At 41.9% G+C, this 22,672-nt stretch overlaps 1 protein-coding gene across 1 annotated transcript in view; it reads right to left on the reverse strand.

Moving 5' to 3' along the window:
• Positions 1–1,413: 1,413 nt before the first annotated feature.
• The window catches only part of ripor3 (RIPOR family member 3), a 57,152-nt gene continuing 35,893 nt past the window's right edge, over positions 1,414–22,672 (reverse strand). Inside the window, exons 4-26 of the mRNA XM_056399625.1 lie at positions 21,018–21,176; positions 20,670–20,748; positions 20,549–20,572; positions 20,356–20,409; positions 19,174–19,323; positions 15,709–15,772; positions 15,547–15,590; positions 14,127–14,252; positions 13,614–13,759; positions 12,118–12,244; positions 10,270–10,430; positions 9,667–9,918; positions 9,308–9,404; positions 8,605–8,865; positions 8,376–8,521; positions 8,123–8,288; positions 7,486–7,615; positions 7,141–7,305; positions 6,870–7,034; positions 4,182–4,384; positions 3,236–3,319; positions 2,874–2,964; positions 1,414–2,125 (exon numbers count right to left, since the gene is read on the reverse strand). Coding sequence (XP_056255600.1) covers positions 2,025–2,125; positions 2,874–2,964; positions 3,236–3,319; positions 4,182–4,384; positions 6,870–7,034; positions 7,141–7,305; positions 7,486–7,615; positions 8,123–8,288; positions 8,376–8,521; positions 8,605–8,865; positions 9,308–9,404; positions 9,667–9,918; positions 10,270–10,430; positions 12,118–12,244; positions 13,614–13,759; positions 14,127–14,252; positions 15,547–15,590; positions 15,709–15,772; positions 19,174–19,323; positions 20,356–20,409; positions 20,549–20,572; positions 20,670–20,748; positions 21,018–21,176 — 2,995 coding nt within the window. The 3' untranslated portion in view covers positions 1,414–2,024. The remainder of the gene's footprint in view (positions 2,126–2,873; positions 2,965–3,235; positions 3,320–4,181; positions 4,385–6,869; positions 7,035–7,140; positions 7,306–7,485; positions 7,616–8,122; positions 8,289–8,375; positions 8,522–8,604; positions 8,866–9,307; positions 9,405–9,666; positions 9,919–10,269; positions 10,431–12,117; positions 12,245–13,613; positions 13,760–14,126; positions 14,253–15,546; positions 15,591–15,708; positions 15,773–19,173; positions 19,324–20,355; positions 20,410–20,548; positions 20,573–20,669; positions 20,749–21,017; positions 21,177–22,672) is intronic.

Here is a 22,672-nt window from a genome sequence, read left to right on the forward strand (position 1 = left end):
AGTAGTATTTGAGTGGAATAAACCTTTAAAACTACAAATACGTGGATAAAAATAAGTATTTGGGTGAAATGCACCTTTTTAAAACTACAAATATGTGGATAAAAAGAAGCATTTGGGTGGAATAAACCTTTATAGCAGTTAAGTACGGTCCTGAAACTGCAGCCTCTGGTACTGCAGAAACATACTATTGCCCACTACAGCAGCCCTGACTTAAAACATCTTCCCGCGGCCCTGTATGACCTCAGACAGTCTGTAAATATCCCAGGTCAGTCTAACCACAGCCAAATCTGCTCTGCGGCAAGCGAAGGCATCCTCAGGTCAGGGCTGTTCCCAAACGTCAGATCACCTGAGCAGACAGCAGAGGGCAGCACCTGCTTGTGTGTCAGGGACGAGACGACGCTCAGGCCACGGAGAGAGAGGTGGAATAAAATAAGATAATAAGATAAACTGTAAGAAATCATACAGCAACATATTGAAATCTACTAATATTTCATCATTTTCAGTCCAACTTCAGTGAACTTAAATCTGTTGGTTTTACGTTACAATAATTAATGAGAAAACAATAAACTTATTATTTATGTTAAGTTCAGAAAACTCACATTTTTAATTTTGATTTAATTCATGAATTATCATGAAATCATGTTGCTTATTGTATTTTATGTTTCAGATATAAGTGATGCTGCTACTAAACAGCAGTTCAAAGTTTTATTTGTCACATGCCGAGGTTCAATGTACAACAAGCAAAGTGTATATTTTTCATCATATGGATTTCTCTTTTTAGATTTATAGAGATGGAAGCTGCTGTATGAAGAGATGAGGAATGAACATGTACTAAAACGCAGTTGTAATAACAAACTGTGTCTGCATAGGAGAAGCTGACAAATAGTGTGTTTATTAAATGTTTATAAAGAGCTGTTGTATGACGTCACTGATCCATTTAGAATCACATAAACTCAGTGACTTGATCATTTCCTAATGGTGGGAAACAGGAAGTCGTGACACATCCTTCATTCGTTTCCTTCATTAACTCATTCATGTGTTTTGAAACGTTATTATTAAGTGTTACCAGAGATTCTTTATCAATCAGTAATAAGACGTCAGGGCCGACCACTTATCTGCGTTTCCTCCTTCAAGCTAAATCAAAGCAAATCAATGCATATGTGTATCTCAAATGACAACTCATGAAATCCAGATGTTCATCAGCCTCCAGCAGCTGCAAACCAGGAAACCCAGAGAAGAAGAGTAAAACCTCTTAAAGCTGTTTGGCTTCCTGCCGCAGTTGTTTTGTTCTACAATCCTCCGGCATCCTCGAACGTCTCTGCTCCTGTTTGTGTTTGTGGAAACGTTTCAGCCGCCATTTTGTTTCTGCAAAGCCTGAAAATATAGAAATTAAATACGACTCGGAGAAAGAAGTAACCTGCCACAGGTAGATTTACACCGTCTGCAGCTGCTGATGAGGATTTATTTGGTCCCTCAGGGTTTAATGTTCACAAGAGATTTTCCATTTTTCTCTTAATTACACACTCGTGTGACATTATGTGAAATTACAATAATATATTTATCCTTCATTTTCCCAATAAAACAACCTCATAGACTGGTCGTTGAAAGCGAGTCCCGACGCTGGAAAAGCAGGAATTATTTTAAAGCTGCACATGGTAATTTATCTGGTTAAATAAACTAACTGCTGCGACAGAGAACAGAACAAAATAAATCCATGTTTCCCCGTAAAGTCTCTTCTCTGGTCACAGGATCAGGAATGTTGAGGCTTTGTAGGAAAACTCTAACGACAGTGATTGAACGATCCGTCCAGAGGAAGCTTGAAGTCGCCGTCATCAGATCGTCCTCCGCTCTCGTCCCTTTAGTATCTGTAGTTATGAAGGCACCAGAGATTCATTGTTATCCTCGTCCTGTCATTCCCCTTCAGTGCAGGCTCATAAACTTCATCATCCAGCTCATCATTCAGTCTCTCGCCCCGACACCCGGGTTCATCGAGACTCTTGATGTTTCAGTTCCACACATGTCTCCTATAGAATGGTAATCTCAGTCTCTTGGTTCTGATAAGCCTCCTCCTGCATCTCGGTGTACAGCTGGTCCATCCTCTGGAAGGCCAGGAAGCCCTTCTTACCTGCAGACGGACGAGAGGAAAGTTTAATAAAAAACAAACTAGAGTCGCCTCCTCGTGGTCGAATCCCTCCGCCACTCAGACTAGTTCCAGATTACATCCCTGTTTATCCAGAGTCAGAGAAAATATGAACCATCCGAGTGACATTTTTTAATAATTGCTGTGCGAAGTGTGATTAAAGGCTAAAAAGTGTACTGTGAGGTCACGGTGACCTTTGACCTTTTGATCACCAAAATCAAATCACTTTGTCCTTGAGTCAAAGTGAACGTTTGCACCAAATTTGAAGTAATTCCCTCAAGGTGTTAGAAATATTGCATTCACAAGTCCAAAACTGGGTTTTGTGATGTCACAGTGAGTTTGACCTTTGACCTTTAGCCACTAAAATCTAATCAGGTCGTCCATGAGTCCAGGTGAACATTTTTACCAAATCTGAAGAACTTCCTTCAAGGCGTTACGGATATATTACATTTACAAAGCCAAAACTACATTATACGAGGTCATCATGACCTTTGACCTTTAGCCATTGAGGTCTAATCAGTTCTTCCTTGAGTCCAAGTGAATGTTTTGCCAAATTTGAAGGAATTCTCTTGAGAAGTTCTTGAGATATTGCGTTCACAAGGCCAAATTCATGTTTTGTGAAGTCACCGTGACTTTGACCTTTGACCTTAGGCCATCAGAATCTAGAAGATAAAACAATATATCTATATATATATATATATATAAACTGAAGGAAGAGTCGTTCGGTTTGTACCAAAGGAGAGGACGGTCTCTCTGGCAGCGCTGCGAAGATCTTCATCCGCTGATCTCCACAGATCTGCTATGTGGTCCACACTCTCTGTCGCCTGGCACACACACACACACACACACACACACACACACACACACACACACAGAGACACACACACACACACAGACACCAGACAATTGATAACCAGCCCATGATATAAACCAGACTTGTGTGTGTTGACAGGTTTCTGTGTGTGTGTGTGTGTGTGTGTGTGTGTGTGTGTGTGTGTGTGTGTGTGTGTGTGTGTGTGTGTGTGTGTGTGTGTGTGTGTGTGTGTGTGTGTGTGTGTGTGTGTGTGTGTGTGTGTGTGTGTGTGTGTCGCTCACCCGGAGGCACTTCAGAGCCAGACAGGAGCCATGTTGGATTTGAAGGTCGGAGCTCTTCAGACTCTCTGTGTAGTGAATCAGCGCCTGGGGCAGAAGTAAGAGAAGCCGCATCAGTACGATTCATTAGAGGCAGAAAGGAGACGGAGAGAGGGAAGCTGCTAAAACACAAGACTTTTCTTCTTCTACTTTACTTTATATCAGGAGGCCGCAGAGTGTTTTCTTTCTCCTGATCCCTTTCTACACCGTACTCCACTCTACTTTGTCAGATCTCCAAACAAACACAAATCTTTCTGTTGGGAAATGTACGTTTTCAGTGATCGGTTTAACGCTAACGAAGCTAACTAGCTACGTGTCCCTCGTTCAGTCACTCCACTCCTTTACCAAAGCCCTGACAGGCAAGTGTTTTCATTTCATGTGTGGAAACAACCCCCAAGAGATGAGAGGAAAAAAAAGGATTTGGGAGGGGGAAGTCATTTTTCTGATTCTTTTTTCCTTTCTTCCCAGAATAATAAAAACTTGCCTCCCTGGTTTTGTTTATACAGATGAAAAAAACAGAAACTTTTCTCATCACAGCAGTTGCAGCTCAGGTGTTACTTATTACATTAACGATGGCTCTGTCTCAGTGAACCGTGTGATGATTTCATTATTTACACCTGTTGTTGTTTTCCTGCCGTTTTCTGTGAGGAAGGAGGAATTTCTCAGGTCACTCAATTTCACACTCAGATTTCAGACACTCAGAATAAAAGTAAATGCAGTTCACCATATGTCTGACACAGTCTAAGTATCTATTAAATTACTCTTGTATGTTTGTGGCAGTTTTTGCTTTTGTGAATCTAATTTTCTTGTTACTTCTCCAATTCATTTTGTCTGTATCTAATATTTTTCAGGTCTGACGTTGTGGCGTGACGACAGCTGTGAACACACTGCCTGGGACAGGTGGACGCACCTTGCTCCTGAAGGCCTTGCAGCCTGCGGCTCTGCACAGACAGTTGGCAGCGGCTTTGCAGACTTTGTGGTTGGAGTCGACCTGCAGGGCGGCCAGGGTCTGCAGCGTGCACCCCAGTGGGAGGAGCTCCACGATGCTCCGCCCTCTCAGTTTGTTGAGAGCTCGCCTCCGTTTGGGGCTCCTGAGGGCCGACAGGATGTACTCTGAAACACACCAGGAGCCATGATGAATGAACAACACAGGTAATTTGTGTTCATGCTCCATTTAGTAGCTGCTGTTCTGGAGCTCTCAATCACATCACATGATCTTTATCAGCAAATGAAGTCATAGAGGTGTAAATGTTTTTTTCCCTCTCACCTTAAGGACTTTTCATGAACTTTGGAAACAGATTTAAGAGTTGGAATTTAAGGAATATCCAGTTTATACTCACTCAAACATATTTGACTGTTTATAGCTTTTATTTAACATAAGATGAAAATCTGCTGAGGCAAATGCAGTAAGATATGTATAGAAATATAGAAATATTAAACTGTTTACACTGTTTTCTGTGGAAGCCCTCCCATACACAAACATCATATACGTATATACATATAGTGAATTTCCATAAATGAAATATATATACGTATAAAATGAAAACATATGTAAAAATTATATATTCAGTTTCATTACATTTCATCATGACAATGTGACATATGTTTTTTATATGTCTGATTTATATAAGTTTATATTGTTGACATATGTCATAATAATATTTGAATATATGTACACATACAAGTATATATACTATGGGTCTTTCATATATGTTATGAATCTTCATATATGCAGATGTAAATATGTGATAATAGTATATCCCTTTATAGGTGACATCACTCTTGAAATAGAGACATACAGTATATGTCATATATTATGTTTTATACATAATTCTTTTTTAAATTTAAGTACATTTTTTTAAGTGTTTGTTTTTGTAATACTCATGTCGGCCACCAGAGGCTGAAGTGCGTCACTGCCACAGTTTAAATCAGACTGAAAACATGTTTTTCTCCAGATTAATTTAAGTTTCTCCAACACAAAGTTCATATAATGTAATTTATGTAACGTCACTGTCACGCCTTTCTTTTGGCTAGAAATGTATTTTAATAGGTAATAAATCTTTCTGTCAAAGAGGCTATTGGACGTCAGGTGAGAGAGTATAAAGACCTATAAAGGTCAAAGGTCACAGTGGACGCATGGGATAAACATAGGAGACTATTTTTCTTTTTTTTTACCTGCCTCTCAGGGTTTCTGCAGTTCGTTTTATTTTCATGCACATTTTAATCCACTCTTCAGTAACCAGGAAGTGCTCCTGCCAGCAGCAGCTGTGTGATGTTTTCATGTAATAAGACTTTCACACCCTTAACTTTCACATCTCAGAAAAGTAAATTAAATCTTATCTAACGTTCCTGGCACGCTTCGTCTCTTGGGCTGTAAACTCCACCCGCCTGGTGTTCAGAGTGAGTTAAAACAAATGCCAAGATTTATTTCAGACTTGATTTGTCCCTGATTGAATTAAGAGCAGAGACACACTGTTGTTGTTTTAGCCGTGCCATGCAAACCAAATGAAGTTTATCAGTGTAATACACAGCAGACATAAGGAAGGAAGGAAGGAAGGAAGGAAGGAAGGAAGGAAGGAAGGAAGGAAATTAAGATGAATCATGTGGCTGTTGAATCTTAAAAGATCCTTTAAGGAGAACTGTGGCCCCTACACACACACACACACACACACACACACACACACACACACACACACACACACACACACACACACACACACAGTCAGTTTGGCAGTCACGTTGACAGATGGTCCAGATTCCTTTCATATGCAGGAATCTCTGGAACGTTCTCGGATCCTAAAGCTCTGTAGGAGAGGACATACCATTCCTCACACACACACACACGTGCACATATCTATATACACACACATGCACATATCTATATACACACACACACACACGCCGTGGACACCTGTCATATGTGATGGTAGAAAAAAATAATATGGATTTAGTTTGCAAAAATATGTTTGGTGCTCTGCGCTGGTCTGTTGTCATTAAAATAAAAAGAGGATAGAAATGAAGCTCTTCTTCCGCTGCTCAGTACAATAAACCTCAAACTACGTGACATGGTTAGACTCATATTAGACATACGCATACAGAAATATAATATATGACATGTCACTATATCAAGGGGATTTTTATATTTATATGTTTAGAGCATACATGAAATACTAACATTTATAAATGTAGGTTCATATATTAAAAATGTCTAAATTATACATTTTTATATGGTATAAGATGTTGCAACCATATATGTTAATGATATTTATTTAAATTTAAACAACATAATTTTAAACACGTCTATCTTCACATGTTCATAATATCAACATATAGTGACAGGCTTTAGGATGAATATATATTTATGTAACATGTCTACAATGAAAGCATACATACATAAACATTTGTATATGCTACACATATATTTCTAATAGGTTTCATATATAGTTTTTACAAATGTGCTTTTATTTTATATGTGCATGAGTCCTATATAGAAATTCAATATATGTACATATGTTACATTTGCATATGGGTATATTTTCTTATCATTTGGATGTTCTCTTAGTTCAAACATTTTAAAGTGACATCTGTAATTGAATACCTTCTTTAGAGAGGCGGGAGATGTGCTCCCCCAGCTCCTGGACGCTCCAGCGCTTCAGATACACCGACAGCTGGAACAGCGTGACTCTGTCTGGGCTGCAGAGCGGCCGAGGGCTGGGCACCATGCGACAGGCCGTCTGGACCTGCTGCAGGAGCTGAGAAAACACTGCAGGGGAGGCAGAGAGAGAGAGAGGTTTTCATCTGCTCGTGGTCGAGTTATCATCCCCCCCCCCCCAAAAAAAAAAAACAGGTTGAATGAAGTGCTTATCTACCTTTCTCTGATTGGCCGGGCTGCTTGGCCTTCACCTTGTGCGTGTAACGTTTCTTCAGTGTCCTGGAGAAGCTGCCGGCCGGACAATAGAAAGGAGAGCTGCTGTCGTTCACACAATCATCCCAGAACAACAAGACATCCCTCGTTCTCTGGGCCTTAGGGAGGACTGGAGGATGAGGAGGAGGAGGAGGAGAAAATCTTATATTTACCTTTCTTTACCCAGGAACATCACCTGAACATTAAGACCCAGGTTCAAACCTGCTGTAAATTATTCGTTGCTAATCACATATTAATTATAAACATGTCATTCTCTTAAAGACAGATGAACAGATTTGTTTTTACTGACTGTCACGAGCGCAGATGTTGTCGTTCTTCTCCAGCAGCAAACAGCTGACTCTGTCCAGGACTTCAGCCTGAAGAGCCACCTCCTCCAGCAGCTCCCTCCGAGACGGGCAGAAGTCAGTCGTTCTGATCATCTGAGGAGACGTTATGATCATTGATTAGATTTGCTCAGCAAGAGAAAAGATGAACCGGATTTCCTGCCTCGTGGTCGTTTGCCTCGACTAACCAGCCGAGTTGCAGGAAACATGGTGACAGTCTCTCCTTCCTGAGTTACAGCATTGAATAACGACCAGAATTTGTTTTGCAGAACGTTATGATGTCACAGTGAAGTTGACCTTTGACCTTTTGGATATAAAATGTCATCACTTCATCATTTTATCCTGTTAGACATTGTGTTGAAATGTGTCATCATTAATGTAAACATAAACCTGTTCTGTATTTCCCTCAAGGCTTTCATGAGATATCAGGCCAAATACATTTTGTGAGGTCACAGCGACCTTGACCTTTGACCTTTGACCACCAAAATCTAAACAGTCCATCCATGACTCCTAATGAATGTTCGTACAAAATTTGAAGAAACTCCTTCAAGGCGTTACTGTGATATCGTGTCCATGAGAATGTGACGGACATGGCTCCTGTACCTGTAGCAGGAGGAGGCAGATATCCAGGTGAGTCTCTAGAGCTTGGTCAAAACCCCAATTCCCAGAAGTCAGAGGGATGAAGACCAACTCTTCCTCAGAAGCTGATTGGCTGTTGTGGGAGAAGAGGCCGAGGCTCCTCAGAGTGCTCTGCTGGAAAGAGCTGATGCTGATGGAGAGAGATGAAGAGCAGAGATGAGTTGTTTTACCACAGGCCACTGCTGATTATTTTTCTTTTATCCACCTGGAAACTCACCCACTGTCCTTCAGTCTCAGGCTGCCCAAACAGGAAGTGTCGTCATCCGCGTTGAAGTCATGTGACAGGAAGTCAAAGCTGCCCAGGACTTCCTCGACAGCGAGCGTCTCCTCCGATGATGAGCTCTTCATCAGGGAGAGGTCGTTCTGAGGAGGAACACATTCACACATTCATGAAGAGGAAAGATAAAAATCACCTCCAGTATCTTTACCTGCAGGCGTTGCTTTACCTTCAGGATGGTGGCCAGGTGCAGTATCTGGTGGTCCAGGGCTCTCAGCTCCTTCTCAGACAGACTCTGGTTCTGTAACGTCTTCTCCAGTTCTGCGATCAGGGCCCCCAGCCTGAGCGCCTGGGCCCTGCGCTGGGCGCCGCTCATCCCCGACCTCCCCGGGGTCGGAGCGGCCCTCGTGGTGGTTGACGATGGGGCCGCAGGTGGAGGCTGGGTAGCGAGCGTAGGTGAAGCCGAGTACGTCTGACAATCTGGGGAGTCCTGGAAGAAACAAAGGAAGGAGTGAGTTTGAAAAGAGAAGAAGAAACAAGAGGAGACGAGTGTCAGCCTGATGAAACCTGACGAGAGATGCTGTGAAAACAGGAGATTTAAGGAGGTGAAGAAAAAAAAACTGAAAGAGAAAGGAAGAGATGAAGAAGAGATGAAGAAGAGATGAGGGAGCTGACAACAATAAGAAAATAGTGGCTCTGGTTGTTGGATCAGATTCTGATTCAATTACTGGTTTCTGTTTTTATTTTCATCTACATATTTTATCATCTTCTGTTTTCATATTGTCTATTCTCATTGTCCTTCTCTAACCCTATTAGCCATTATTTTATTGTACTATTACATTTTTTATTGTTAAACACTTTACCTGCATCAGAATTTCAGTGCAGTGTATGTTTGATATGAGTGGAAGTCTTTTTGTTTTGTTTTCTTCTACCTGCACACTGACAGAGTCCTGTCCTGGGGCTGCACTGTGTGTCTCAACATCTGGTTCTCCAGCTGTGTTCTTCCTGAGGATGTCAGGAGTACTGGACCTGGAACAAATACATTATGTTTATTCAAAAAAGAAGAAGAAGAAGAAGAAGAAGAAGAAGAAGAAGAAGAAGTCAAAGTATGTCGGGATCCTGAAGGCAGAGGAGATGAGGTAAAACCTAAACTCTGAAACTTAATTACAAATACTGTCATTTTGTCTTTGACTTCATTTGTTACATTTATTCATTTATTAATTTGTTACATACATTTGTTATTTGTTCAGTTTTAAAATGCAAAACAAGTGGTTCATGAGTTCATCCTCACCTCTGCAGGGCCAGCAGGGATCCCATCTTACTCTCCCCTGGTGTAGAGGGAGTCTCTAACACTGCTCCCCACCTTTCCTCCTCCTCTTCCTCCTCTTCCTCCTCCTCCTTCTCATCCATGCTCTTCCTCCTCTCCCTCTCCTCTGTGGAGACCTCCAGGGATCCTTCCTCCCCGAGAGACAGCTGAGTCTGGCTCCCTCCCAGACTGGTGCCCTGACTGGGGCAGGAGGGGTAGCTGTGAGCCCGCGTCAGACTGAGGAGGAATGGATTTTCGTTTTAAGTGTAATCAACACATAAATCCACACCGACAACTTTCACTTTATGATTCAGCGCTGAAAATGGTCCTTAAAATCATTGGTTCCCAACCTGAAGGTCAGGCGTTTACTTTGGTACAACTTTTCTATAATTTATCTTGTGAAACAACTTTTTCCTCTTCAAAACTCAAAAAATCTTTCAAATCCAAAAACAGTGAAAACCAAAAAATGACTCTTTGGTTGAACTGAAACAAGCCAGGAAAGGACAGGAAGTTACCGCCTCCTTGCACTTGAGCCACACAAAAAACAAAAGTGATATCCCATTATGTTTACCACCCTGTACGACATACCTCGGGGTGTAGGGGCTTTTGGGGATGTGGTTGGACATGACGGAGGTGTGTGAGGGGTCGGACAGGTAACTGAGCAGAGACACGCCTCCTCTGTTGTGACGACCTTTAGACACCAGAGACGGGAGGGAACCTTCTTGATCCCGCAGCTCACGCACCATCGACTGCAGAGGAAGCAACATGTCGATGTTCACATCAAACTCTAAAGTCAGCGTTAGCTAGTTTCTAACTTTAGCCTTAAGTTACAGTTAAGCTAACTAATGTTAGCTAGTTTCTAACTTTAGCCTTAAGTTACAGTTTAGTTAACTAATGTTAGCTAGTTTCTGGCTTTAGCCTTACGTTACAGTTAAGCTAACTAATGTTAAATAGATTCTAACTTTAGCCTTACGTTACAGTTTAGCTAACCAATGTCAGCTAGCTAATAGTGCCTGTCCAATGTTAGCTTGTCATTTCATTACCAATATTAAATGTCATATATGATCTAATGTTAGCAAACACTGGTGCTCGGTCATGAGCAGTGAGACAATGGAGGGTGTTTGTTATAGAGAAACATCAATACATCAATATAGAGTTTATTATTTCATTTAAGGTTTAGTCTTTTAGCCTTAACATTAGTTTTTATAACAGGCACCCTTTTTGTTTTCACTTAGGAATTCAAGAATTATAATACATGTGCTGAACACCTCAGTTCACTGACGCAGGTGTCTGCACTGCACTGACTTCCCTTTGACCCTGGAGAGATAGTTGACCCCCCCGGTTGTCATTGTATAATTCGTATGTATGTTTTTTAGTGACCTGTAATGACCTCACTCCTCTGTTCAGTTCTCTCTGTGTGTGTGTGTGTGTGTGTGTGTGTGTGTGTGTGTGTGTGTGTGTGTGTGTGTGTGTACTCACTATGAAATACTTCTCGGTGAAGGAGGGGGTGCTCGGTGCGGTCCAGCTGTAAACTGAGCTCTTCCTGCTGGCCACCGACTGCCTGCTGACGGACAGAGGCCTCATCTTCTCAGCGCTGTCAAACGGACTGCAGGTGCACAAACACACAGAGGTTCAGACAAATGCACATCACACACAAACACACTAAACATCACACTCTCCATACGTGTCAAACATCTGTACTATAAACCTGCAGATATTACTGACGGTGAATGTTTTGGTTTATCAGTTTGTCTCATGAGTGAGTTTCCAGACTTTTCCCAAAGGTTTGACTCTTTTTCCTTCACCTTTCTTTACTTTGTGAAATCCAGAGCGTACGGCGTGTGCATACTGATGTTCATGCAACTTTTTAGTCACAGTCCTGACACTTCAGAGACTTTGTGCTTTCATGTTTCTCTGCAGAGTAACTCCCACTGGATGTATCTGCTTTGTCCTTTTATTTACACAGAATCATTATCAGTGAGTAAATTGTTTATATCCTACAGTACAGAGGCTGTAAGTGGATGCACACTCTTCATCAACAGCTTTCTGCCTGATCTTCATCACCAACACATTTCCATCTTCTCCCGCTGCCCAGAGACATATTTTCACTTTCTCTCGACTCCTATTTCACGTTATATGTTGCAGCAAAACAGTGTAAATCACTGAAAGGGGCTCCACAGAAATGTGTGTGTTGTGTGAGTGTGTACGGCCTCAGCAGGTTTTTGTTTTGTAGGTGTGAGAGTGTGACTTTAATTTTCCGTCTCTCCGGGGAGAATCCATGAAACGTCCTCCACCTGGCTGCTCTAAAGCCTGAAATATGATCTGTCACGGTGCAAAGGGCACAGCAAAGTGTGTGTGTGTCTGTATATGTATATATATATATATGTGTGTGTGTGTGTGTGTGTGTGTGTGTGTGTGGTGTGTGTGTGTACTCACTATGAAATACTTCTCGGTGAAGGAGGGGGTGCTCGGTGCGGTCCAGCTGTAAACTGAGCTCTTCCTGCTGGCCACCGACTGCCTGCTGACGGACAGAGGCCTCATCTTCTCAGCGCTGTCAAACGGACTGCAGGTGCACAAACACACAGAGGTTCAGACAAATGCACATCACACACAAACACACTAAACATCACACTCTCCATACGTGTCAAACATCTGTACTATAAACCTGCAGATATTACTGACGGTGAATGTTTTAGTTTATCAGTTTGTCTCATGAGTGAGTTCCCAGACTTTTCCCAAAGGTTTGACTCTTTTTCCTTCACCTTTCTTTACTTTGTGAAATCCAGAGCGTACGGCGTGTGCATACTGATGTTCATGCAACTTTTTAGTCACAGTCCTGACACTTCAGAGACTTTGTGCTTTCATGTTTCTCTGCAGAGTAACTCCCACTGGATGTATCTGCTTTGTCCTTTTATTTACACAGAATCATTATCAGTGAGTAAATTGTTTATATCCTACAGTACAGAGGCTGTAAGTGGATGCACACTCTTCATCAACAGCTTTCTGCCTGATCTTCATCACCAACACATTTCCATCTTCTCCCGCTGCCCAGAGACATATTTTCACTTTCTCTCGACTCCTATTTCACGTTATATGTTGCAGCAAAACAGTGTAAATCACTGAAAGGGGCTCCACAGAAATGTGTGTGTTGTGTGTTGTGTGAGTGTGTACGGCCTCAGCAGGTTTTTGTTTTGTAGGTGTGAGAGTGTGACTTTAATTTTCCGTCTCTCCGGGGAGAATCCATGAAACGTCCTCCACCTGGCTGCTCTAAAGCCTGAAATATGATCTGTCACGGTGCAAAGGGCACAGCAAAGTGTGTGTGTCTGTATATGTATATATATATATATGTGTGTGTGTGTGTGTGTGTGTGTGTGTGTGTGGTGTGTGTGTGTGTGATGTACGCTCTGTATTCAATCAGCTGCTCTGCGGCAGCTGGCTCAGGTTAGAGGTTCAAAGCAGACAGAGGCAGAGACTGAAGAAAAGAACAGCCTCTGACTGTGAATCTAAAATGATGCAACACATCACTTGTTGTTGTTTGTACTGTGTTGTGTTTCTGCTGAGAACATGTGGTAAAGTCACAGTCTGACATTTCAGAAAACAATGAAGTAACAGAAAGAGATTGAGAGGGGAAAAGAAAAAACAGGAGAGGGTTTTGTCGCTCTGTGATCTGATGGTTGTGTGAACCAGCTGCACCTGTCAGTCATGTGACTCAACTTTTAATACGATATGTGCAGGACAGAGCGAGGGGCCACACATCTGAGGTCAGGACAAAGATTCATAGAAGTCGTTCCCATGTTTTACATTTCCTCACTCAGCCGTCCACGCCTCAGTTACTGTCCTGACCTCCACATCACTTCCTGTCCTCAGAGCAGGACGTGCCTCTGCGCTCCACGTCATGAATGTGTTTGTGTTCGTGTGCGACGTGTTCGTACTTCCATGTGACCTCCAGCTGCAGTTTGATGGTCCCCAGCTCCGTGATGTCCACCAGCATCAGCTGAGGCCTCGCCACGAAGAAGTCTGCGCTCGCACACGTTACCATGCCAACCAGCAGCCAACCCAAACCCTTCGCCTCCGTCACCTGAGAGATGGCATTTGATAGGTGAGATACCCAAACACACACACACACACACACACACACACACACACACACACACACACACACACACACACATTATTATTAATTAATTTCTGTTTATTGACTTGTATAGATAGAAAGATAGATGGATGTCTTTATTAAATTAAAATGTCACAGCAACTGAGTTAAAATACAATAAAATACAGTAAAATACAAAGAGACAAAAGACGAAAATAAACAGTATTCAAGTACATAGATAAATATAAATAAATAAGTAAGTTCATATGGACCTGTGTGTGTATGTGTGTGTGTGTGTGTGTGTGTGTGTGTGTGTGTGTGTATGTGTGTGTGTGTGTGTGTGTGTGTTAACCTTGATCTCGAAGTTGTGGTGTATGTAAGGGAGGAAGACCATCTCCTCCTCGTCCCACGACTGTGTGTCGTCGGATTCGATCCTCCCTCTGATCCTCCAGCGCTGGCGGCCCAGTCGCACCACCACCTGGTCACGTGACATCATCAAGACATGACATCACCACCAACCACTGGCCATAACTCGAGCAACAGGTGAGTTCTTCAGTCAGTTCAGGGTCAGAGTTTAAAGAGATCAACCTCCGACCAACGAGGTAAAAATACTGCGTGGTGTTTGTTGTCAGAAGGAAACAGCTGAACGAAGAACAGTTGTGTGTTTACAGTCAAAATCTGTTTTCACGATCACTGCTCCGGTTCATCAGGACAATCAAACACCTCGGTGGTGACGAATTTACATCAGTTTTTTTCGCAGTTCTCAATGGGAAGCGTTGACAGCGAGGTCAGTGGGTTAGTCACCGTCATCAGGACATTGTTTTTAAAATGCTGTGGCAACATATGTGGATTTCTCTTTGTGTTGCGGTGGCAGCAGAAGTCTCAGGAGGGAATACCTCCAAACTTCAGCAGATAAAGCTGAAAATATCTGAACAGTTATACTCACTACAGGGTGAACTGACCCTTTAGTGTCCAAACAACTAATCTGGTTGAATATCCTCTGTGTGATTTTCTTTTAAACACAGTGTTTGGTATAAAATCAGTGCATCCTTGAAGTTAAAGAAGCTGTTTGTAAGTTTTTGCTACATAGCTAACATTAGCATTAACAGCTGTTAACTTACCAGTCTAGAAGAAACTGTTTAAATTCAGCAACAGACTTCATTCCTTCATTCCTCATTTACTCACCAACAGCTGTCTCCAGTTAACTACTGAAGTTAGCATGCTAACGAGCTAGCCCTGGCCCGGTTGGACCGTCTTATCCCTTTCCAATACCGAGTCACTGAAGCGTCCAGGCGGCCCTGAAGATGTAGCTGCTCTGAGGACGTATTATAACCTCTTGTCATGAAGCTGAAGCTATTGGTAAGACTGAGTAATGCTAACGTTAGCTATGTAGCAATAGCAAAACTTTCAAATATCTCCTTTAAACAAATGTGCTGGTTTCATTTCTTTTGCAAAGCAATTTTTAAAAAAATATCTAAACTTTCATTGTTTGCATCCATGTTTAGTTTTCTTCTTCTCTGCCCTTTAGTGGCACACGTGGAATAACACAGTGCTGCTGATGGTCAAACACTCAGGTACAGTTTGTTCAGGTGATGTTGGTGTCAGGATTCATACATTCAGTTCAACCACCGGCTCTGTTTTTAGTCACATTTACATTAAGTTAAAAGTGAATAAATATGTTTATTTCACTTTTCATTGACAGAATATGATTCACACGTTTGAGCATCTTCCTGTTTTTTGATCAAATGTTTTTGCTGAAGAGAAAATCTGACCTCATACTGGTCTCCAGGGCAGAGCCGGGCGAAGCCGATCAGACCTGCAAGTCAAAACATTTGGAAAACAGTGAGTCACTGATCACTTATAAACTGCTGTGTGTGTGTGTGTGTGTGTGTGTGTGTGTGTGTGTGTGTGTGTGTGTGTGTGTGTGTGTCTACCTTTCATTTTGATGTGTAGCTCTCCGAGGAGGATTTCTAACTCTCCCTCCATCACAGACATGTCCTGCAGAGGAGAAACTGGGTTAATGTGGAAATTTAGATAGAAAAGATAAAATTTAAATCTCCTTATTGTTGTCAACCACTTTTGCTTTTTCACCTATTTTCTGTCCACGTTGAGGTCAAAGGTCACAATCATCATTGTATCTTAGTATTTCGTATTTGAGGTGATAGAGGTTCAGTGTTTTTCTGAACATATTGCAGACTCAGTACTGTTTTGATTTTTTTTGTGTTAAAAAGTCTGTGTGTGTGTGTGTGTGTGTGTGTGTGTGTGTGTGTGTGTGCGGTTGCAGAGGCATACACAGATGTCAGTGTTACAGACAGAGGTGCTGACCTCCATTTGAAAGGCTCTGTGGTCATTCATCCTGAATGAACATGTGACAAAGTGAGGTCTGTTAGCATGTGTCGTAGCTCGTGTGTGTGTGTGTGTGTGTGTGTGTGTGTGTGTGCTGTAAAAACATCTGAAAGGGAAACTTGTTGCGGTCGATCAGTAAACGGCAGATTTCTAAACAAAAGGAGCAGGTGACTGTATGAAAGGAGAGGAGAAGAAGAAGAACAGATGTGAAGGCGTGAACACGTGTTGGAACATGAGGACGAGATTAAATGTTCTGCTGCTGAATCGTATCTTTTGGTTTTTTTAAGATAAAAAAAAATATGAAAAAAAAATATTTTCTAATGAATTTCATTATATTTTTTGCAAAGTTTTACATCCATAAACAAAACCTCACTTTCATGTTTTCTACAAAGAGTTGGAGCTGAACATGACGACAATCACTTGCTAAGCTGTTAAAACTTGTGCTCTTTCTATTTATTCATCTTTTCCCCCGGTGTTTTTTATTTGCTTATTTATTAATTTTCTTACAGTATTGTATTAATGTTGTTATTATTTTCTTGTAATCAAAACGTCTGTACCTTACTCTTAAGTTTTTGAACTGAGCTGCTGTGTGACGGACGGAGACACAGACAGACGCTGTGAATGAGTCCTCAGTTGTCTGTTAATGAGCCGTAGCCTGCGGCTGCAGACAGGAAGTCACAGTGGGACCATCGCTCGCACCAGATCTTTTTCATTTGGCAGCATTATGAGCATTAGGGGGCGAGCGTGGAGTGGCGGCCACTTCCAGCCTGATGAGACGTTTCAATTACAGACGGTCGTCTCTCAGGATTCAGACTCTGTCCTCAGCTTCGACAGAAACCTTCATCTCGGGTTTATTTTCTGCGGATGAACGGATTCGTTCATTCACCTCCCGTCCGGCTGCGTTCTTCTTTGTGTGTGATCGTTTTTTAATCCAACTGTTTGTCTGGATCCGTGTCTGCCAAGAGCCTTAGTGGCTGCGGCCCAGTTTACACAGTGTTACACAGTGTTTCTGTTCAACACATAAAACGCTGCATTTAGTTTTTTATTATTCAGCCTGTCCCGGATCTTCATGCTGTTTTCTCATTATTTACTGTCCAGTATGTGGAAGCTTTTTTGTTTTTTCTTCCTTTTTGATGAATCAGCTTTTATTTTTGACCAAACTGCAGAAAGCTGAAAGTAAAGATAAAGGTGCAGCACTCTCTATGTTTTATCTTATATTGATTTTATTAGTATTATGTATGTTTGTCTATTATTATCAAATGATCTTAATTGGCTTTTTAATTGCAAGAACGTATAATACACACAATCGACTAGAGCACGAACAGCTTCCACAAGCCGGTTCAGTTCTGCTTATTGGTTTTATAGTATTATTATTTATTTATTATGTTTAATCTCTTTTACATTTGCCTCTTTTGACCGTTACAATCACCTGTGGACCTGGTGTTTGTGTGTTGACAGTGTGTGACGTCCTTGATTAGTAAAATATAGGACGAACAAAGACACTAAAATAAAGTTCAACAGTTTAATTAACTGCTTTAGATCTTTATCGATTTAATATTTGTTTAATGAACATGTTTTTGACTTTTCACATTACATTTACACACATTACACTTATTTTTTTTATTTTTGTTTTGCGAAACATCTGACTTCTTTAACCATCTTGGAAATGAATTAGGAAATCAATAAGAACCAGAATCAATATAATTCAGACGATACTCATCACAATATTGAAAAATAAAAATAAAAACAACAATAATGAAAAATGAAAAATAATATAAGTTGCTCATTTTACAGAGGTTGTGAAAGTCAGAAGCTGTGTCCCAATTCAGGGGCCGCATCTTTCGAAGGCCGAACGGAAATGAGATGGAGGGTTTTTCGCTGAACTGTTCCCGCCCTTACCGCTGCGTCGCAAAGCGCAGCTCCTGTCGCCTAGCAACCTTGACAACAGGTAATTTTTCTTTCACAAAAACTTGAGGTTTTAAAAGTCGTACCATTCGCTGCAACACAACATTTACATCTAACAGTGTGATCCTCAGGCTCTCTGTCGGCGCTGTTTGCTTTCATTAACGACACGCAATGAATCCTGGGATAGGTCGGACCACGAAGGATCCAGCTGTTGGCGCCGTCGTTGCCCAGGAAGAGAAGGACGCATTTGAATGAGCCTTCGAAATTGGACAGTCTAGTCCCGCCGCTGTGACTCTGAACTGGGACACAGCTGTAGTCCTGTGTGTCAGAGACTCTAGCAGGGAACTCCAAAAATGGAGGCCAATAGAGAAGAAAAGGCCGCGGCGTCTGTTACCGCCATCTCACCAGGGAGCAAAGCAAAGACTGATGGGAGGTTTTTCTACAGCTACAGTGACGTCCTCCCTTCACACTCACAAACATACACTCGTGTAAAGTTTGAATGAGCTTTGATGAAAGTGAAATCCTCCGCCGCTCTGGAAGAAAAATGTTTAACCTTTGACCTGCAGGTGAAAGTGTTCAGCTGATGATTCCTGCTGCACAGATGCTACTTGAAAAAAAAATCCCATTGAAGTTGTTTCTGATGACAAAAATCATCAAATCTTAGAAATGGAAAGTTAGCTTTATTTTCTTGCTAACGTTTATGAACTTTAATGAGTTTCTGAAACTGTGTTAAAACGTTTGAGTGTTAAACTTTGAGACAGAAACAGGATGTTGTACCCTGACTTCTTCTCTGTTTTGTTTTGTGGATGGTTTCATGTGTGACTGTGTTTAGTTGTGTCTCGACCATGTGTGACCTCCGTCTGCTGCACACATGGTGCGATGGCACAGCAGTGATTCATGCTTCAGTTTAAAGCAGCAGAAACACACACACGGCAAATAAAAATGAAACCTGCTGTGTGTTTGGTTTGTGAACATAAACAGAAAATACTGTTTATTGGCTCGTTTGAATCTTATTGGTCCAGGATGGTACTTATAAAGATATGTTGATGGTAACACGTCGGCACTGTGACATCAAGATTAACTTCAAACGCGTGTGAAATCACACACACACACACACACACACACACACGCTGTGATCAGGGCAGTACCTGCAGGCTGTGTCTGTGGTTGCGGTTGAGCTCCAGCAGACTCTCCCTGGAGGCTCTGGTGGACGGGGACAGGGAGAAGGCTCTCTTCATGTTGACCGCCCCCTGACACAACCTCCACTGGATACAATAGGTCTCATACAGCTCCTCCACCTGTGGGGACGGGAGGCAGACGTGACGGAGAGGACTGACATCAGCTGATCAATCACAGCGACAAACGACACACACCAGACTTCAGGGAAAAAATGATTCGGATCTGCCCCAAAATCTTAATGGGTTCATCTCTGGACTATGACTCATCCCTCCACCACATTCAGTGCAAATCGGTTCAGTATTTTTGATATAATCCTGCAGACAAACCAAAGAACAACTGATGTGCTGTTGTTTCATTGCACTTTAAAGATAAATGAAATTCAAAACAGTCAAAGCTTCATCAAAGTTTTCCTTCTGACAGACGACAGGAATAGTTTTAAAGTCGTATCCATCCGTCGTCAGGGGTGGACAGTAACAGAGTATTAAGTATATTTTTACACTATCTGTTCTTTACTTTAGTATTTTTTATTTTGTTTTGGGAACTTATGACTTTTAATCCACGACACTAAAAAGACAAATATTGTTTTGACTCCACTACGTCTCTATGAAGTACTCTTACTTTGAAGCAGAGCTTTTATTCAGTGGAATGAATTCTCTTTTATTTTGAAAATGTGATCCACCATACACTGAGTTCATCACAGGAGAAAAATCCACTGTCAGCGATGTCTGAACCCGTCAGTGTCCTAATGAAGAAGATGCTTCGAGTTTAAAAGGTTCAAATTAAATAAAGAGTCCTTTACTTTTTAAATGTTTTCTGTGTTGAACACGACCAGAATTCATCTCTACCTACAGAAATTTGCCGTGACGTGACTTTAGAGAGCAAGTCGAGGAGTTACAGGTTCTTCATTTTCAGATAAACAGTTTGTAGTTTTGTAGCTTGTTTTTGATGATTCATTTGTGTTTTTATGGCCATTTTAATCAGGTTTGTATCATATTCTACAAGCTGTTTATTCTGCAGGTTCTTCAGTCAGTCAGTCAGTCAGTCAGTCAGTCAGTCAGTCAGCAGGTTGTTTCACAGTCATTAGCTTCTGTAATTGTGGAATACTTAAGTATTGTAAAAACCAGGTCTGTAACTCAAGTAAAAACTTGTACCTTGCTGATTTGAAATTCCAGTCGCCGTATGTATCGCTCCAGCGCTCTGATCTCCTGTGAGGGCGAAAATATGATGCTTTCAGTTTTGGTTCATTACGTCACATATTGATCCGTATGAAAGGTGAAAATGTTTTTCAGTGTTTTTGACAGAAAGAAAAAATAAAAGGTGGATCAGCTGCGGTGGAGAGATTACCTTCTCCAGATCGTAGAGAAAGGCCTGGAAACAGAGAAGAGGCATCATCATCATCGCCATCATCATCGTCATCATCACAGGTATGTATTTACACACACACACACACACACTGAGTCCTCACCAGTCTGGAGTTCCTCTTGGTCTCCCTCTGCTGTGACGACAGGAAGTCCATCTCCACCTGGTGACCCTCCAGGTGTTCCCTGCACACAGTCACGTCCCGACACGTGTGAATCAAAGTGACATTTCATCACAGACTTTTTACTCCAATCAGCTGACTTTCCTCTATGACGAGATTATATATGGTTAAATGAAATGATTAAGAGTTAAACCAGTGCTTTCATCCTTTCCTTTTAACCAATACTTTTACTTTTAATCTTCGAAGTACATTTTACTGATGGTACTTGCCCTTTACATGTAATGGAGTATTTTCACATTGAGGCAAAGTATGTCTCTGGTATTCAGCACGTACTTGAGTCCTTTGCGTAGCGCCTGGAAGACGCTGTCGACCTGCTCCGGCTGCAGAGACCAGATACCCCCTCCCCCTCCTCTGCTGGGAGAGAGGTGCATCCTGGGAGATTTCCCCCCCGTGGTGGCTTTGGAGCGAAGAGAGTTACGGGCAGAGGACGGCCTGAAATCAGAGATAAAGACACGGAAGGAGATTTTCAAACAGAGTTTTTACTGAGAATTAAATTCTTATTCTGTTAGAATTAGATTTATTTTATATTCTGGATTTACTTTGAGACGTTCCGTCAGACCTGACTCAGATTCAGTCCTGCAGTTAATCAGGAATCACTGGAGGAAGAAATGTTGAAGCTGCTCTCGAAGGTCCGTCACCTCATAATAATGAAAGTGTGACGAGATGAAGACGATGACTGATTTTTGTTGTAACGACAGAACGACGCACAGAGAGGCTCTTTCTGATTGGACGCCTCATTGTTACCTGAGGCTGCACCTTTTTTCGTTCTTTTGGTCTCCGTATGTGCGACGCGCTGGAACTCCTCATCTCGCTTCTCTTTTTATTTTTTAATATTAATTATAGAGTTGAAGCTCATCTTCTCCTTGTTCCTGTTTCCTTTGACTGTACGTCGGCCTGCGGTGAGAGGGTGATGGTTCATGGATTCATGGGATCACCTCGGTCTGTTGCCGTGGTTACGGCTTGGTTTAGGTTTATGGTGAAAAAATGTGGTTTGGGTGAAAACGACCACTTACAGGGAAGTGTGGTTCAAAGAAACCACAGACTGTCGGCGGGAAACTGGAAATGAAGATGGTTCGTCCTGACCTCCTCCCTCTGGGGAGGTGTGTGTGTGTGTGTGTGTGTGTGTGTTTACTGTATGTTTAAAATGGAAAAATTTGTCTCTCACACACACAGGAAGTACATTCCAGCTCTGTCTGTCTTTTTTATCATGACATTTTGTTCTCTCTCTTTCTCTCTCTCCGTCGAAGTCTGTGAGCTCCCTCATTCACAAACAACATCTTGAAGTCTGTGGTGCGTTCACTGTCTGCCCGTCAATGAGGGACAGGCTCGTCTGAGGCTGAAGGGATTTCCCTCCCTTCAAATCTTAAAGGCCAACAACAGATTTTTATGTTCTGTCGTTTTATTGTTTCGCAGAATGAAAAACAAACTTCCGCAGAGTCTCGATCTGTTGCGGTCGACAGAACTTCCTGTCAGTTCGTCTCCACCGGGAAAAAACGTTTGTCTTTCAACCCACGTTTGTTTTGTTGCTTCAGACAGCAGGAGTTGTGTTTAGCAGTGAAAAGGTTTAACAGGTACACCAGGTACCGGACCTTGGTTGTCATGGTTACAATAATAAACACGCAGACTGTGCAGACAGCGGCGTACCGGACCTTTATCGCCATGGTTACAATAATAAACGACTCATGACTTGGTTAGGTTTGGGAAAAGATCCTGATTTGGGTTAATATAAGTACTTCCTGAAGATTAGACCATCTTCGTTGTCATGGTTACAATAACAACAATGTGTTAAAGGTTGTTGAACGGTGTGTTTTGTTGACCTCCACCTTCTCCTGACGTGGACTCTGTCTCTCTTTAAACTACGTCACCGACACTTTTTCCTTCGCTCCTGTCATTGTTACTACGACCACCAGATGTCGCCTAGCAACAAA

This window comes from Seriola aureovittata, chromosome 2, assembly GCF_021018895.1.
Source record: "Seriola aureovittata isolate HTS-2021-v1 ecotype China chromosome 2, ASM2101889v1, whole genome shotgun sequence".
NCBI classification, from domain to species: Eukaryota; Metazoa; Chordata; class Actinopteri; order Carangiformes; family Carangidae; genus Seriola; species Seriola aureovittata.